Source organism: Heteronotia binoei, chromosome 13 (genome assembly GCF_032191835.1).
Source record: "Heteronotia binoei isolate CCM8104 ecotype False Entrance Well chromosome 13, APGP_CSIRO_Hbin_v1, whole genome shotgun sequence".
Taxonomy (NCBI): domain Eukaryota; kingdom Metazoa; phylum Chordata; class Lepidosauria; order Squamata; family Gekkonidae; genus Heteronotia; species Heteronotia binoei.
The window spans coordinates 57,701,591-57,717,782 of record NC_083235.1 but is presented as its reverse complement, the minus strand read 5'-3'; the positions used below and the strand labels follow the sequence as shown (position 1 = coordinate 57,717,782).

Below are 16,192 nucleotides of genomic sequence, written 5' to 3'. Positions count from 1 at the left end.
GAGATTTACCAGAGCAGGTTTCTTTTGAGCTGTTCTCTACACACAGAGATAATGGCAGCTAAGAATAAATTTCTTCAGTGGCTGATCTTAAGGGGTTTGAATCACAGCTAGACACCAGCTGGAAGACCCAGGAGGTGAACACTGGCTAGAGCCACATTAGAAATCTCCTCTCATGCACATGACAAAAAATCCATTTCCTGCCTGCAGAGTTCATTACGATGGTGAAAAAGGCTCAATACAATACCTGATGTGAGGCTCCTTTGCAACCCCTGTTGTGAAGGAATTCCAAAAGGTCTAGAAGTTTGGCCCTGATAAGATCTTTCTGAATTGGATACCACTTGAGAAAAGGCTCATGAAATTACATTTGAAGCATTTTCATTAAGTTGAAGCGAGAAAGGTGGCAAGCATTCCATCCAGCCTGCAGAAGTACGACAGGCCTTCTCAATGTTCAGCCTGTTAGAAGGTGTTGAAGCTTCCAGCAGTAGCCAGTGCTAGTCAAAAGTGGGAGCAGAAGACCCTTCTGTACCATTTAAAGGCAGGACTGGTGTGGGGATTGTTGGATTCACAAAATTAAATTAACAAAAATATGAGGACATAAAAAAATCCCACTCCAGCAAAGCTAAACCCTACGTGCTAATGTGTGAACTTTGCATTTCACATGTAAGACATTTACCTCCATACACAGGGCAAATGGCATGCGTATCATCGATTAGGAAAAGAACGGACGTGGATGTCACTTAATCTATGTTACATGCAAGCTCTGTTCTCCTGTGTTTTGCATTCTGTTTAGAGGTTCCTGTTCCTGGTATAGGTAGAATGTGACTCCTCAAATTGAAAACACATATCAACTATGTAAGGTAGTCCACCAAGGGCTCTGTAATCTACTTTTGCTGTCTTCCAGGATTGCAAAACTGTGGGTTGTAAAGCACCTGCCAAGTCACAATACATAGGCAGTGGGCTGCATTCAGTTTGGGTGAGCCATTCTTTGTGTGGGTTGATTGGTGCCATTTTAATAGGAAACATCCCTCAAAACCAATTTTTTTTAAAAATAATGTCCATTGCTTTTCAACTGTGAGATCCCTCTGCTCTTGTTTTATCCTTCTACTTTGGTTGGAGAGGTCCTTGGAAATTCTTTGAAGTGTAACACCAGCTTTCAGTTCCATTCACACAAAGACATATCACCTTTAGCCCCAACTTTGCATCTGTACTCATAGCTTTAGGCAGTGTAAGATATATTTAATTCCCACCAGGGACCCTGTTACTGTACAATGGGCTCCAGGACCCCAGAAACATCTTCTGTACATATCTTTTTGATGTGATGCATGCCCAGAAGTGGATGTATGTGGTCTTGGGCATATCCTATTCAATCATTCCAGCACAGCCTACCTAGAGACATTCCTTACGTAAAATTACATCTTATGTTGCCATGTCCAATGCCTTCCATCCACAGAGGTTAAAGCTACAGTTATCCCAGTCCCATCCTCCCCCGTGAAGACCAGAATTCAAGATCCTGATTTTATAATAATATATATAATCTTCTCTTTAACAGGAGCATATTAACATCCGCAGACATTATCAGAATAATTATCATTAGAACAATAATAATAATAATAATTAATAATAATAACAATAAAAAAGGGTAGGAGGGGAGGGGTGAGGAGAGTCTATAGTACACAGTCCTGTGAGGAGGTTAGCATAGCCTTTTTGGAGGCTGCACTGCCATATCATTCAAGTGCCCCCTTCTGTATTTACACGCTTGCCTGGCGTCTACACCCCCAGCTAAGCTGGAGGGAAAACAGTGCATTGAACACAAAATAAAACCCATCAAATAGCCCTCCCTTCCCGCCCCCTAAAACCTGCCTTTTTTTGTCTTGTTTGTTTCTTTTCCATAAAACATCCCATCAGAAATACATTATTTACACACTAAATAAATAGAGCGGTAACCTGATTTGCGTTTGGCCTGTGGCAAACAGTCAGAGGTACTAGGGAAAGTATGGCTTGGATTCAAATCTGTACAGAGCCGTGTGGGGAGCCGGGATCAGCCTGCAACCCCGGGCATGGCAAAGCTGGGCACCTTGCATATTTCAAGGCCTTGTATCTAATTGCCAAGAAACAGCGTGTGAAGATTGGACCCTTCCACTGTCCCTTGGCCCTTCTGCCTCCCCCAGCCATTTTCCGGCCCTGGAGCAGTGGTTGCGTCCCACAGTTTCAGCACAGGATGGGCACACCATCTGCAGTCACAAGCCGGCCTGTAGTGGGGTCATAACTCCCTGCCAGGTAGTAGAGGTCTTGCCGGTCTTGATATTTCTTGCTGCGGGTGAGCTGCTCATAGTGTTCACGTTCGATCACCTGGCATTTGTGTGAGATGGTCTGGACGTCATTCTCATCTTCATGGCACGACTGGTACAGGGCATTCTGCAGGAAGGTCAAAGGTCAGAATGGAACCCAGGCATTGTGGTTAAGAACAAGAAGAGAAAAAGCACTGGATTTATACCTCACCCTTCACTGGGAATCTCAGAGAGGCTTACAATCTCCTTCCCTTCCTCTCCCCTCAACAGACACCCTGTGAGGCAGGGTTCTTTTGAGAACTGCTCTTGAGAGAACAGCTCAAAGATAACTTGTGGCTGACGCAAGGTCAACCCAGCAGATGCAGGGAGAGGAGTGGGGAATCAAACCCGGTTCTCCCAAATTAAGAGTCTGTGCACTTAATCACTATACCAAACTGGGGAGTTATGACCCCAAACGAAAGGGCTGAGATAAAACGTGGGTTCCAGCACTAGAGGACAAGACCTCTGCAAAGGCTTGCCAGCCTGTGCAAACTCAGCATACTGAAAGTTTACCATATTTACCACATACAACAAGTAATACCAAGGTGTGGAGGTGCGATGAGAATGTCCCCAAAATGTCTCCTTGACTCCCTCCCACTGTGGCAGCATTACCCAATTAAACTGTGAGATGTGTTTGACCAGCCTTCCCAGATTCAAAAAAGAGATAGCATTGGAAAAAGTGCAGAAAAGGGCAACTAGAATGATTAAAGGGTTGGAACACTTCCTCTATGAAGAAAGGTTAAAATGCTTGGGGCTCTTTAGCTTGGAGAAACGTTGACTGCGGGGTGACATGATAGAGGTTTACAAGGTTATGCATGGGATAGAGAAGGTAGAGAAAGAAGTATTTTTTTCCCTTTCTCACAATACGAGAACTCATGGACATTCAATGAAATTGCTGAGCAGTCGGGTTAGAACTGATAAAAGGAAGCACTTCTTCACCCAAAGGGTGATTAACATGTGGAATTCACTGCCAGAGGAGATGGTGGCGGCTACAAGAATAGCCAGCTTCAAGAGGGGATTGGATAAGCATATGGAGCAGAGGTCCATCAGTGGCTATTAGCCACAGCTTATTGTTGGAACTCTCTGTCTGGGGCAGGGATGCTCTGTATTCTTGTGCTGGGGGGGGGGCAGTGGAAGGGCTTCTAGCCCCACTGGTGGGCCTCTTGATGGCACTTGGGGGTTTTTTTTTGCCACAGTGTGACACAGAGTGTTGGACTGAATGGGCCATTGGCTTGATTCAACATGGCTTCTCTTATGTTCTTGTGAATCCATTGCTCACAGCTACTACATTTCCTTAGCATTGTACACACCACAGCAGGTGGAAGAAACAGCAATGCATCTAGGGGAGGAAGAGCAGAGTTTGGAGAGCTTGCTACAGAAGCTCTAAAGGCCTATTATGTCTTCTGAGTCCCCTACTGAGGAGGAGGAAGAGGTCTATTACAGACTCATCCTAAAATCAGAGATGGGCAGCAAAGTATTAACTCTTACTGCACCCTTCTAAAGCTCTCTAGTTTGCTCCTCCTCATGCTCTGAGGATCTTGGATCTGACTCTCCACTCATCTCCTCATATCTACTCTGCCCTGTCCCAAGTGCTTCTCTCTACCCTCACTAGCTTTTCAGGGCTAGTAGCTCACCTTGCCATCGCTATGTCGCTTGCCCAGCTTGGTCTCTTCTGGATGGTAGAACCATTTGACCTTGACAACCATATTGCTGCCCCAGGATTCCCACATGCTTTCGATGCGGCCAATGTATGGCAAGTGAGGTCGTCCAGCAGACAGGAAGACAGCGCAGTCACCGATGCGCAGAGTCTCCTTGCCCCGTACAATCGCCTTGTAGAACAATTTCCGTGCTTTCCCCTTCATGCCACGGCGCTGCAGGAGAAGGACAGAGAATGCTTAGTAAACAGCGGCCTGCATCACACACACATACACACAGGGTCTTCCTTCTTCCTTGCTGCAAGCCCCCAGGAAGTTATCCAAGGGATTCTGATGGATCACCATGGCAACAAAGCTCCCTGAGTGTCAACAGGCACTTCAGAACCTATAGCAACAGAGCTTAACTGGGGGCCACTAAATAACAAAAGCAACCTCTGCTTCAGAGCGAATCCCTGATGTTTTTACTTGAGGAGGCCTGAGAGAGGATAACCAACAACAACAAAAAAAAGCACAAATGGGGTTACCAAATGGCTTTTATATCCTCTGTAGGTATTAGTGTCCACAAGGGGCTTATTGACATGGACAGCCATCTGGGAATAAGACATGCAGAACACAGCTGGTGTCTTTCAGGCCGCAATAATACAAAAGGGGCTGAAGCGCTAGTACCACTGTACCACCAGATCTTGATATTCTCCCCTCTCCACCCACTGCTGGAAAAGCTGTTTCCCACATCCCCATTTATGGGAGGTTGCTATTTAACAAGCCTCTGCTAAAATCCCACTCTGGTAAGAACAGTTAACAAAATGTAGCAATTGTTTCAGAATTCCTTAGTAAAATATCTCACTCCATGCTAGTTACTACAGCACAATAGCTCCAACCTGTCTATAGGCTGCAAAATCATACCATCTAGCAAACTTCAATCCCTATTTTGTGAGAGTTGAGTCGTCTTCCTCCCCCACCAGCTGAGAAAGAGGCATTTTGTTTTGTAGCCTGAACACACACGAAGCTGCCTTATATTAAATCAGACCACTGGACCATCAAGGTCGGTATTGCCTACTCAGACTGGCAGTGGCTTTCTAGAGACCCAGGTCAAGGTCTTTAACATCACCATTACCCAGTCCTTTTGAACTGGAAATGCTAGGAACCTTTTGCATGCAAACCTGGAACCTTCTGCATGCAAAGTAGAGACTTTTACACTGAGCCATAGCCTGCCACCCCGCCCCTTACCAGCATGTTTGTTATTAATGGGACCTACTTCTGAGCAAGCATACACTGGACTGCAGTAGAAGCATTCTAATTAGCTAGGATGAGATCAGTGTGAAAAACAGGAATTCACTGCTCTTTTGTCACAAAACAGAGAAAAGGAAATTGGATCTTTCCGCTCAGGACACGCACAGGAAAAGAGTCTGAAGAGGGGAAGAGACTTCCTAGCTTTTAGCCTGTCCTTCTGTCAAAACTCAGAAAAAGACTGGGGTCAATAATCACACATATGAATCACTTCCTTCCAGCTTTACTAGTTGTTCCTGTCCTGTGGCCCTCCATCACAGCATCTCAAGCTAAAAAATCTCCCGGCACCTCTTTGGACAATGTAATATTTACAAAAAGACAAGACAAACTCAGAACATCCTTAATTTGAACCATATAGCGCATTCATATACCTTTAAAAAAGAGAGAGAGAGAGATTAGTTCTAAAGGTTCTGGTTGATTCCCAGTTCTTATACCTGAGTGGGATTCCCAGACCACTTCCAGAGCTGGCGTGCTGGTAGGAAAGCAGAGATCTTTGGCCGGTTTTCCACTGAGGGTAGCCGCTGCCGGCGGGAGAACTCTTTGGCTTTAGAGAAGCTCAGGGCCTCCTTGCGCCTAAGCTTGCCCTTGGCACCAGCACCAAAGCACCTCTGAAGAGTGCCACCCTTGGAACGCAGGGCTTCGGACTGAGCCAGTAGGGCTGGAACAGGATGTGTGAGACAGGTCTGTAGAAGCAATGTGGAGTCCTCATCGTCAGAGCTATAGGATGAGTCCTCATTATCAGATGAGCAGAGACTAGAGGTGGAACCAGAGCCAGAGCTGGATGAGGTGGATGATCCAGAAGAAGAGGAAGAGACAGAAAGGCGTGTCAGGAAGCGGGAGGGGACACTGCCTCCTAAGTCATCCACCTCTTCATCTTCATCCATGTCTGAGTAGGAGCTCTGACAGTCACTGTCACAGTGCAGCCCGTACTCTGTTTGACCCGTGTACTTGCGTAATGCCAGCCCCATGGGCAAAGCACCCTTTTTCTCCTTGATCCCCAAGGCAGGGTGGGCATAGCCATGGCCTGAAAGTGACCCAAAGTCCTTGTCACTCATCAGCAAGGCCTTGCAGTTTTTGTTCTTGGGTGATGTTACACCCTCGTGGTCCAGCTTGATCAGATACTCGCCACCCACTTTCCGACGTCCTCCCTTGCTCAGTTCGGCATCCAACCGTTCAGCCTTCTTGGCACGGAGGAGCTTCTGGGCACTGGGCAGAACAAGACCAGTACTTCCAAAAGCTGAGTAGGAGTTGGCAATGCGGCTGAATGAGTCTGAGCCAAAGCCATTGCCAAAAACAGGGGCTGCCATGCTGTGCATGGGGAAGAGTGCCTCTTTGGCCCGCAATTTCTTGCTGCTGCCATTGAGCTGGAAGAGGTTCTGTCGCATTGCTGTGCTCTTGCTGGATGCCTTTCGCTTGTTCTGGGCCACAGCTGACCAGCTCAACAAAGGGCTGGCACGGCGGCCCAGGAAGTTATCTCCAGGCAGGGCTTTTGAACTTGAGTGCAGCAATTCAGATTTACCTGGTGGGAAAGGACAGAGTCAGATAAATATTGGCTATCAGCTCTACTAAATAACAAGATCAAAAAAATTACTTGTATCTTCCTCTGGCAACTGTGTTTTTTACTTCTTGCAACCAGGTTCTGGTCAAATAGTCAAGCAAGGACATACAGTACTGATTACCCACCCTCCCCTCTCTGCAACTTAAGATCTGCTCCCTCTCCTCGATGAGTCATATTTATTTTTGTCTGAGCCTTGGATTTCACCCAACTTAATCACAAAGCTGAAGATGCTACATTCCCTGAGAAAGTTGTCAGAGGAAGGTACCTCAGCTGCTTCACATATGCTGATTCAGACATACAAATTAAAACATTCTCTCACTGATTACTATCGAAGGTGTGCTTCTGCTCTAGTGGCAAGTGCTGTCAAGATGCTGCTGAATTATGGTGACCCGGCAGAGTTTTCGAGGCAAGAAATGAACGGAGGTGGTTTTCCATTGTCTACCACTGAACAGCAACCTGCTTGGTGGTCTGCCATCCAAGTACTAATCAGACTGTTTCTGAGATCCGATGAGACTGAGCTAGTTTGGGCCATGTCACTATTGAAGCCACCCAAAAAGGGTGAAGGGAAGGAAAAATTGGCATAAAAAAGGAGCAGGTGTTAAGTAGGTGGCAAGCCTAGTAAATTCTATACTCAAGTATTATCGAATGATTCCTGAAGAATGAGAAGAGTCAGGGAATGGCTACAGCCACTTCTTAAGATGGCATAAAGGGCACTTACAGTCCCTCCCTCAGCTTTCCATGGTAAAGCTCACCAGCATTCCACAATTTGCAAACAGTTCTTATCCCCATGATGTGGCAAAACAAATGCATAAACTAGGGCTGACCTGAAAGAAGAGTTCCTGTTTTGTATAAATCTTTACTGAATCTCAAGTCTCCCCTCCACTTTGGTGGGTTTTAGGGATAATTGCAAAAAAGGCTGTAGGAATAATCATTGTTATGAAAGCTGGTTAGCTAGGATCACTAATGTGATCAATACAGGAAATGCAGTGACATCGGCAAACAGTCAGAGATCTGATTGGCTAGACAGCAGTATCACATCCAGTATTAATATTCCACTGTGCCTATTCTTCAGGATCAGAATGAAAAGGTTGGGGTTCGAGGGTGACCCTCCTTTTCCTGTCAAAGTCTTGTGGCAAGTGTTGGACAGTACACAGCTACAGCTCACTGGGCAGCTCAAGCCAGTCACATTACCTCAGGCTAGCGTGCCTCACAGGGTTGTTAAGATAAAATGGAATAAACCTTCAGCATCCTAAATGAAAAGGGAAGTGAATAAAGGGGGTTAGGGAGAGAGACTCACCAGTTTTTTCTTTGCTAGTCGCCTTCTTGCCAGTGCTTTTGATTGGCTCGGAGCCCTCACGTCCCTCAGGGCACAGACTTGGTGCTGGTTCACTGGAATTAGGAATGTCACTGGAAGATCTCTTGTTACGACGGCAGGAAGTGGAGACCAACAGTGCAGGTGAGGGCTCTGTGCCTACAGCAGCAAAGAGAAGTCAGGGTGAGATACAAGCTCCTACAACAGTCATATTAGTCATACAAGGATCTCTACAGAATCACAGTTTAGTGGCCCATCTGTCTTTGCCTCATATGTTTCCTCCCCTGCCAGTATGCATGCGCCCACACACAGTTAGCCAGATGCACAGTCACAGAGGGTCCCTCTTACTCTGCTATACAGAAAACAAGAAATTCTTTGTGCCAAAGGAATGACCACTATGATATGAGATGCAGGGAGCTTTACAAGGATCCTGAATGAGGGTCAGAACAGATACACAGGACGTGTGGACTGTCACAAGGTAACTTCTTAGCAGATGCACCAGTAAATACAAGGATCTGCACTATAATGCGCAATGCAGTGGTAACGCTGGACCTTATAATGCAAAATGAAACAAGAAAATGACAAGCAGTCTCTTCTCCAAAAGCATGGAATGGGCCTGCATTACCAAGGACACTTACACTGGATTTTGAAGTCCGATGGCAACAGTCGGATGTTGGACACAGCAATGTGGCCTGTGTCCCCATCATCGAATTCAACCAGCACCGAGTCTGTCTCGTCCTCCTCATCGCTCGAGGAACCTGTGGAGCAGAGGCTGTGTTACCCTTCAGGACAGAGAAGCATATTTTAGGCCAGCTTCGTTGCTGGTGGCATGGGAGAAAGCTTAGCCCAGAGACTTGGTCGCTCATTGCACCTTGGGTAATTTCTGCGAGACCCTCTCACCTCGAATAACATTCCCTGGGTAGAGACAACGGGACTTCTGGCTCCAGTATGCACAGACCCGAGTGCCAGGAGGGAGGCTGTGACTTGACTGGGGCCGCACATCCAGAACCTGGAAAGAAACCAAAGGCTCTAGTTGGCAGATGGTCCACTATGCTCTGAGCTAGACACAGAAACACTGATGACAGTGCTTGCCAAGCTAAGGGCAGCTGTCCTCTGTGTCTTGTATCACACAACGACAGTCAGGATGAAATCTGAAAATGAGCACGCAGGATCTGGGGGGAAATGCTCCAGTATTCAGATGGCAGCACTTCTGTGACCTGTGCGACTACCTGCCCCTCTTTCATTTTGTTCAGTCATGTTGTCCCACTCTTCTGTTCTGCCTGAACTGTACCTTTTTCATCCTGCTCCTCAAGCTGTAAATACTGCATGCACACCCAAGTTCTGGTCTGGAGTAAGCCAAAGTTGCTAGCAGTGATTTTATCCCCAAATCAGCAATTCTGCATATATTTTATTGATTTGGTTTATATGATTTATTATAAGCACAAATTTGGCATTTCCTATTTGGGAACCTCTGCTCTCTCAAATCCTGTACTCATTGTGATGAATAGACTTGAGTAAAGCACTGGCATCAGCTAAACTTCCTTTCCAAGGGCTCTGCTGAATCTGGGAAGTGGGAAAACTATATAGCCATACCATATACAGGGCAGGCTTTTCACGGCAGCTGCACATACACCCAGTTGGGCACTGCTGCTCTAGGATGCACAACTACCCATTGGGAAATGTCTCTGGGAATGGCAGCTATTATACCATCCTCCATCTTTGCAGGACTGAAAGATGGGACGGTGGGGAGGTGGCTCAGTGGTAGAGCATCTGCTTGGGAAGCAGAAGGTCCCAGGTTCAATCCCTGACATCTCCAAAAAAGGGTCCAGGCAAATAGGTGTGAAAAACCTCAGCTTGAGACCCTGGAGAGCCACTGCCAGTCTGAGAAGACAATACTGACTTTGATGGACCAAGGGTCTGATTCAGTAAAAGGCAGCTTCATATGTTCGTATGAAAGCAAGAAGTCAGCTGTGATTACAAAAACCATATAGATTCCACAATGTGCTGCTGGTAGAGGATCAGCTATGGCAATCTGATATTCTACACAAGCACAATAGATTCCCTTGGCTTAAAAATCTGCGGATGCTCTCTTGGCTAAATACACCTTGCCTCTCTAATATACCTTGCCTGTCTCAGCAAAAGTGCTTCTCTCCTATGTCTTTTGTCAGTTTGTCCTTGCACGTTGCTACAGAGGAGTAGTCCTTCTTGGTCCCAACCTCCAAGGTATGTGCTTTATACAGGAATACATCCCTTGCTATTGTTCCCAGTTGTATTGAAAACCCAGCTCCTCCATCCCCAATTATCTAAGCAGGCTTCATTAATCCCAGGCCATGATCTCTGGGGACTCACCGCCTCTTGTAGCAGCTGCTCCTGGGAGTAGATCCTCTGCCGATTCCCTCGCTCTCCCTCAATGACGATGCTGTAGCTATAAGAGGGACAAACCAAAGACAGGCTTTACCCAGCTGCAACGATGAAAAGCTGGAGTAGTACTCCGCTTGGCTTATTCTGATATATGTGAGGGACCTAAGAGGCATCAGGTGAGAGAAGAAATCCCATTCCCCTCCCATCGCCACCACTGCCAGTTGAAGTCACATGACAAGAGTATAGCCAAGGCGGAATCAGAATGCACGTCTCCCAGATCAAACTCTCAATCCTTCTGCTCATGACAAAGGTCTCTTTTTGTGCAGATTAGTTAAGAAGCCTCTGGATCTTCATAGTCATGCATGACAGCAAGGACATAGTCATGCATGACAGCAAGTCACCTGCCACTGTGTTTCCCAGTAGAGGGAATGGGCTGCTACTTTGAACTTAGGTTATGCGGATGCCATAGCAGGAATTGTGGAGGTAAAGGAAACTTAAGATTTCTGCTTGGTAAGGATTGCAACTCTCCATAACCAGCAAGTAGAGAAGACGAGAAGGGAGGGCGTGAAAAGGAAAGGTGAAGGGCATGCTTGAGAAAGGGAACTACTCCCTCTTCTGAATAACAGCATTAGAAGAGCAACAGCAGTGTTGCCATTTGCTCTTGGAAGGAACTGCCCTCTCTGCCTATGTCATTTGCCTGTCTTTGTACTTGAGAAGCAGGGTCCTTACATGTCTGGTGGCTGCAGACTCTTCACACTGCCAGCATACAGCAAGCTGTCCTCCTTGGGGATAAGCACACGTAGTCCGTCCTGGAGATCCTCTTTGTGGATGTTGCATGGCTGGGCTGCAATCATAAGGCCAAGACATGAACCCCACAGCTCACTGCTTTCCTTTGCTTCTTTATGCTGGCAAAGTTCTCAAAACACATTGCTTGAAACATACCAAAACATCTACACAAACTCTAAAGCCATCTGAGAGTACCAGTTCTAGGCTTGAATCATTCTCGGTGCGATGGAGAATGGACTTACCAATTGATTATAATAGACTTCGGTACTGCAGCCCCCTTTGGAGGCTCTCAGGTAGGTTTTCCTCAGCCTCACCCACATGTGAAGATTATGCCCCGCCAAGAATTAATCTAGGAGCCTCAGCTCCACCATGCTGTGGAATCCCAGAGTTGCCTGGCTCAATCTCTTCCACCCCGTGGCACCACCTCTGGCATGCCAGCCATGTACCCCAAAACTGACCACAGTATCAGATTTAGCTTCAGCAACCCCTACCCCACCATTGCCAGTACTCCTTCTTCTGCTTCTCTATGCTGTCTGTCCTTTCTTCTGCTTCTTTATGCTGTCTGTCCAGTTTGGTGTGAGAGCCAGTTTGGTGTAGTGGTTAAGTGAGTGGACTCTTATCTGGGAGAACCGGGTTTGATTCCCCACTCCTCCACTTCCACCTGCTGGAATGGCCTTGGGTCAGCCATAGCTCTGGCAGAGGTTGTCCTTGAAAGGGCAGCTGCTGTGAGAGCCCTCTCCAGCCCCACCCACCTCACAGGGTGTCTGTTGTGGGGGGGGAGAAGATATAGGAGATTGTAAGCCGCTCTGAGTCTCTGATTCAGAGAGAAGGGCGGGGTATAAATCTGCAATTCTTCTTCTTCTTCTTGCTCCTGACCACCAAGCCATGTAGTGAGTCTTACTAGCCCCAGCTCCTCCACCAAATGCTGAATGAATAACAGACTCACCCACAGTCATGTCTTGCTCCGTACCAATGAGTGGCACTTCCTCCTCTTCAGAGAAGCTACTGTTATCATCAAACTCAAAGTGATCCTCCATAGCAAAGCTCTCCATCAGCCGGCTGACAGCCCGACCTTTGCACTGTGGGGAAAGGAAAGAAAACCATGTCTCCTGTTTCATATAGTGTGTCCCTATACATGCACATGACAAACAGACACTTGCCCAAGGTGAGAAGGGACTGAAAAAGGGTCTCCCATTTCCAAAGTCAATTCACTGTAACACACTGATCCTTGCTACATCACCCATTAAGGGAAAGTTTAGAGGGAGAGCTGAATGAGGGAATGGGTTCATCTGCCTTCTTAGCTTCTCTCTGCCTCACTCCGGAAACTATACCAATAAAGCAGATACTCAGCAGTAGCAAGGGCCTTGGGGTCTTCAGCATTTCCACCTCCTATGGTTATACAACCATACACCCTCTGCCTTTTAAGCATGGTAGCTGGTGCCAAGATACCCATGCCCTACACTGCAAATATTGTTCTGGATCCTACCTGCTTGCTGACCACTTTGCTCTTGACTTTTGCTAGCTTCTTGCCCTTGCTCAAAATGGCCTTTGCATTGCGAGGTGAGAGTGCCAATGCCCCGTTCTTTCTCTGTCAAGGGCGGGGGCGGGGGGAAGGGAGGGAGAAAAAGGAAGTCAGTTAATACAGTCACCCTGGACTACAGAGGATCTTCCTAGCACAGTGCTGGGAAGACCCATCTTTTCTCAATGCCTAGCTTCCACAAGGACCCGTCTGGCAAAAACACCATTCTATTTTAGCAGCATCTCATCTTCATCAAGGGGATTTCACAGTCCCTGCTTACCCTAAGGGCTGATTGCAGCACTTTGCTCTTGCGGGTGGCTTTCTTAAGGCGCTCGTTGCTAAGCTTTCCTATATCATCCCGGGCTGTGAATGACCTAGCTTGGCTGGCAAAGAGCCCCTCACTGGTTGTTGATGTCCCAGGCCCACAGTGCAGTTCTTTGGCTTTGGCCTTCAGCTTCTTTTTGTTGGAACTCTCACAAGATCCTGCTCGGCATACCGGTATCTTCTCTAGCCTCCCAACACCAGGCTTCACAGGACGACGTTTGATTTTGACTTGACCCTCAGGACTGGGGATTCTGCAGGGCCCTATGTAGATACAGAAGAGTACAACAATGAAAAAGACCAAGTCTTAGCTAGTGGTTCTCTTTGACACAGCCTACATAATAGTAGTGAGCACAATACCAGTCATATTTCATGTCCCCTTATTTAGTATATTTTTATTCTGCAGTTTCCTCCAAGGAGCTCAGGGCAGCTTACATTATTTCCCCCTCCTCCATTTTATCCTCACAATAACCCTATGAGAAAGGCTGGAGAATGGCCCAAGGGCACCCAGAGGACTTAATGGCACAGTAGGAATTTGGAACTGGGTCTCCCTAATCAAGTCTTCTCTCATTAGCAGTTTGTCAGCTTCCCTGAGGACCTCTTCTGTTTGGGGGCTGCAGTTTGGCATGGCATGGCGGATCTGAACTCTACAATTCCCAGCATAGCTTAAAAAGCTAGGATTTTGCACTGCATCCATCTCTAGCCATTTCCCTATCAGGTTTCTGTGGCCTATTCCAATCAAGCTCAGGTGTATTTGGAACATTACCTAGTAACCCTTGTCTCTCTTTTTTCTTCTTTGCTTTCTGATTGGCTTCCATTTTCACAACTGAGGAAGGAGAGGGGCCAATCACAGAAGGGTTTACTGTCACATGAAGGGTGGAGTTTGTGTCGCTGGTCAACTCGTCACCACCACCATCATCATCACTCTCATAGTCTCTGTGACGATTGTCATCTGTGGACAGAGAAGAATCAGGAGAAATTCATGGATGGAGGGAGAGGACCCCTTCAGTATGGGAAGAAGACTCAACTATGCCTCGTAAATGACAACTATGCCCCAGTTTCTTTTGCCACTAAGGACAAATAAGACAAACACCATGTTATAGGACCACATTTCAATGTGAGCTAACAACCAAGGGTTTAGGCAGTGGTTCACAAAATATTTTAACTACCAAAACATTCCAGTCTCACTTGGAACCTTATATTGCATTGCCTGTTCCTCATTATTAGCATAATGGGCAATCCACAATTTAGACCAATCCATAGTCTGGGACTTTATACCTTTTGAGTACTGCCACCCCACCCCACCCTTAATGGATAGAATAGTGCCAAAGTTTTTAAACAAAAAAGCCCACCCAAATAAAGTAACTCGAATCTGTCCTGTCTGAGCTACTGCCTCCCTCTGTGCTGACCGAACTGGAAGGCTGACTGACCCTCCAAACATTAGTTCCTATATCCTGGTTTTTGCCCCTTTGACAATATGTCTTTGTTTTGTTGGCTTTGGGGAGTGGAAGTGGAATTCCTGTCTCAGTCTTGACTTCCTGCTAAGATGCCCCAGGAGCTCCAGGGGAAGCCCATAAGGCTGCAATCAAATGGGAACGGACATAGGCCTCAGCAGAGGCCGTCCTGTGTAGTTATTTTTAAATTGCACGGCTTCCTCTGCTTGCCAGCAGGAAATACACTGTGCTGTTAACTCCTGGCCAGAGATACCAGCTTTTGCTGGTGGATGGACTGACATAAATTACTCGGGAGAATCTAATTGTGGTTGCCTTTCTCAGTGCTCAACTGGAAGGATTTTGCCATCTTGGGAGACCAGCAAAGAGCCCAAAGTACACAGTGTAAGGAATCAGAAGCAGTCCCAGGGCTTGAGTGCTCTCTTAGGAACAACAACAGCAGTGCAAGCTAACCACTGCAATGTTACTGGCACCCTCTCATATACAACATCACCTTTGCTTCCAAATACCAACAGATTCTTCTCCTCTTCCTTGATCAGTACCTGCATCAGCATTCCCTGTGATCAGTTTGTCCTCTGAGACATCCAGGTCTTGCTGTTGGTATTTTGCAGAAGGTGTTGTTTTGGAGCTCTTGGGCCGAGAGAGTTTCTTTGGGATCCGGGTGCCAGGGCTAGGCTCTTTCCGACGGAATGGGCCAATGCTTGTGGGCAAGGCTTTGCTCTTGACTTTCTGCTTCAGATGGGAGACCTTGTGTACCACACTGGAAGCCAGTTTGCTTTGGGAACTGCTCTTCTTGCAACGTGCCTTCTCCTGCAGGTCAAGCACATACATAAGCAGACACATTACTCCAGACAGAAATGCACAGACATTTACATGCTCCGGTCTTTCCCTGTTCCTCCTACCCATCCATCCCTGATATCGACTTGACCCTCAGGACTGGGGATTCTGCAGGGCCACATATCAAAATCAGGAAACCGGGGAAAGCTGAGGAAGTTTATCTTTTCTGGCTCCACCATCACCATTGCTGAAGCTGCATTTACTATATCTATTTCAGCTGTCAAATATTAATCATAATCACTCCCCCCAACAAGGTTCTACAACATATCCTACCTGCTCTGTAAAGAAGCCCCCCCCTTCTTATTTATAAAATTTTTCCTTCTTTAAATCAGTATCTCAAATTCCTGTGTGAACAAACAACTGCCATCTATTTTAATGGCAATCTTTTAGATATTTGAAGATGATGATTACATATCCCCTAGCCTCCCAAAGCCTTTTTAAGAAGATCAAGTATTATTTATCATTTATGTGTGGACTCTGCATATTCCAGGTTAAAAACAAACCACTTTAAAAGCTGGGGTGGAATATGGTTTCATTTGGCTCTACGAGATCCAGCTTGTTCACAGGGCTAGTGAGCTGCTTCCTAGTCAATTGCAGGGAAACGAAAAGGGGAAAGAAGATGGCAAGGCCAGAAGACCTCAACACTGGACTCACCTGGGAGCTCTTGATGCCACCATAAACTAATTCTGATATTTTCCTTTTTTTCTTCTTGGGTTCTCCCTCAGCTCGTAGCTCCGCACACAGCAGAGATAAGCTGGCCTTTACTGACCTGTAAATG

At 46.6% G+C, this 16,192-nt stretch overlaps 1 protein-coding gene across 4 annotated transcripts in view; it reads right to left on the bottom strand.

Moving 5' to 3' along the window:
• Nucleotides 1-1,511: 1,511 nt before the first annotated feature.
• Nucleotides 1,512-16,192, bottom strand: part of BAHCC1 (BAH domain and coiled-coil containing 1) — a 126,965-nt gene continuing 112,284 nt past the window's right edge. For 3 of the 4 annotated variants that reach the window (XM_060253341.1, XM_060253342.1, XM_060253343.1), the window contains exons 14-27: nt 16,069-16,183; nt 15,120-15,387; nt 13,893-14,078; nt 13,086-13,390; nt 12,773-12,874; nt 12,233-12,365; nt 11,230-11,344; nt 10,489-10,564; nt 9,040-9,148; nt 8,778-8,897; nt 8,125-8,298; nt 5,704-6,788; nt 3,962-4,198; nt 1,512-2,415 (exon numbers count right to left, since the gene is read on the bottom strand). In XM_060253341.1, coding sequence (XP_060109324.1) covers nt 2,209-2,415; nt 3,962-4,198; nt 5,704-6,788; nt 8,125-8,298; nt 8,778-8,897; nt 9,040-9,148; nt 10,489-10,564; nt 11,230-11,344; nt 12,233-12,365; nt 12,773-12,874; nt 13,086-13,390; nt 13,893-14,078; nt 15,120-15,387; nt 16,069-16,183 — 3,232 coding nt within the window. In that variant the 3' untranslated portion in view covers nt 1,512-2,208. The remainder of the gene's footprint in view (nt 2,416-3,961; nt 4,199-5,703; nt 6,789-8,124; nt 8,299-8,777; nt 8,898-9,039; nt 9,149-10,488; nt 10,565-11,229; nt 11,345-12,232; nt 12,366-12,772; nt 12,875-13,085; nt 13,391-13,892; nt 14,079-15,119; nt 15,388-16,068; nt 16,184-16,192) is intronic. The other variant, XM_060253344.1, reaches the window with a different exon arrangement.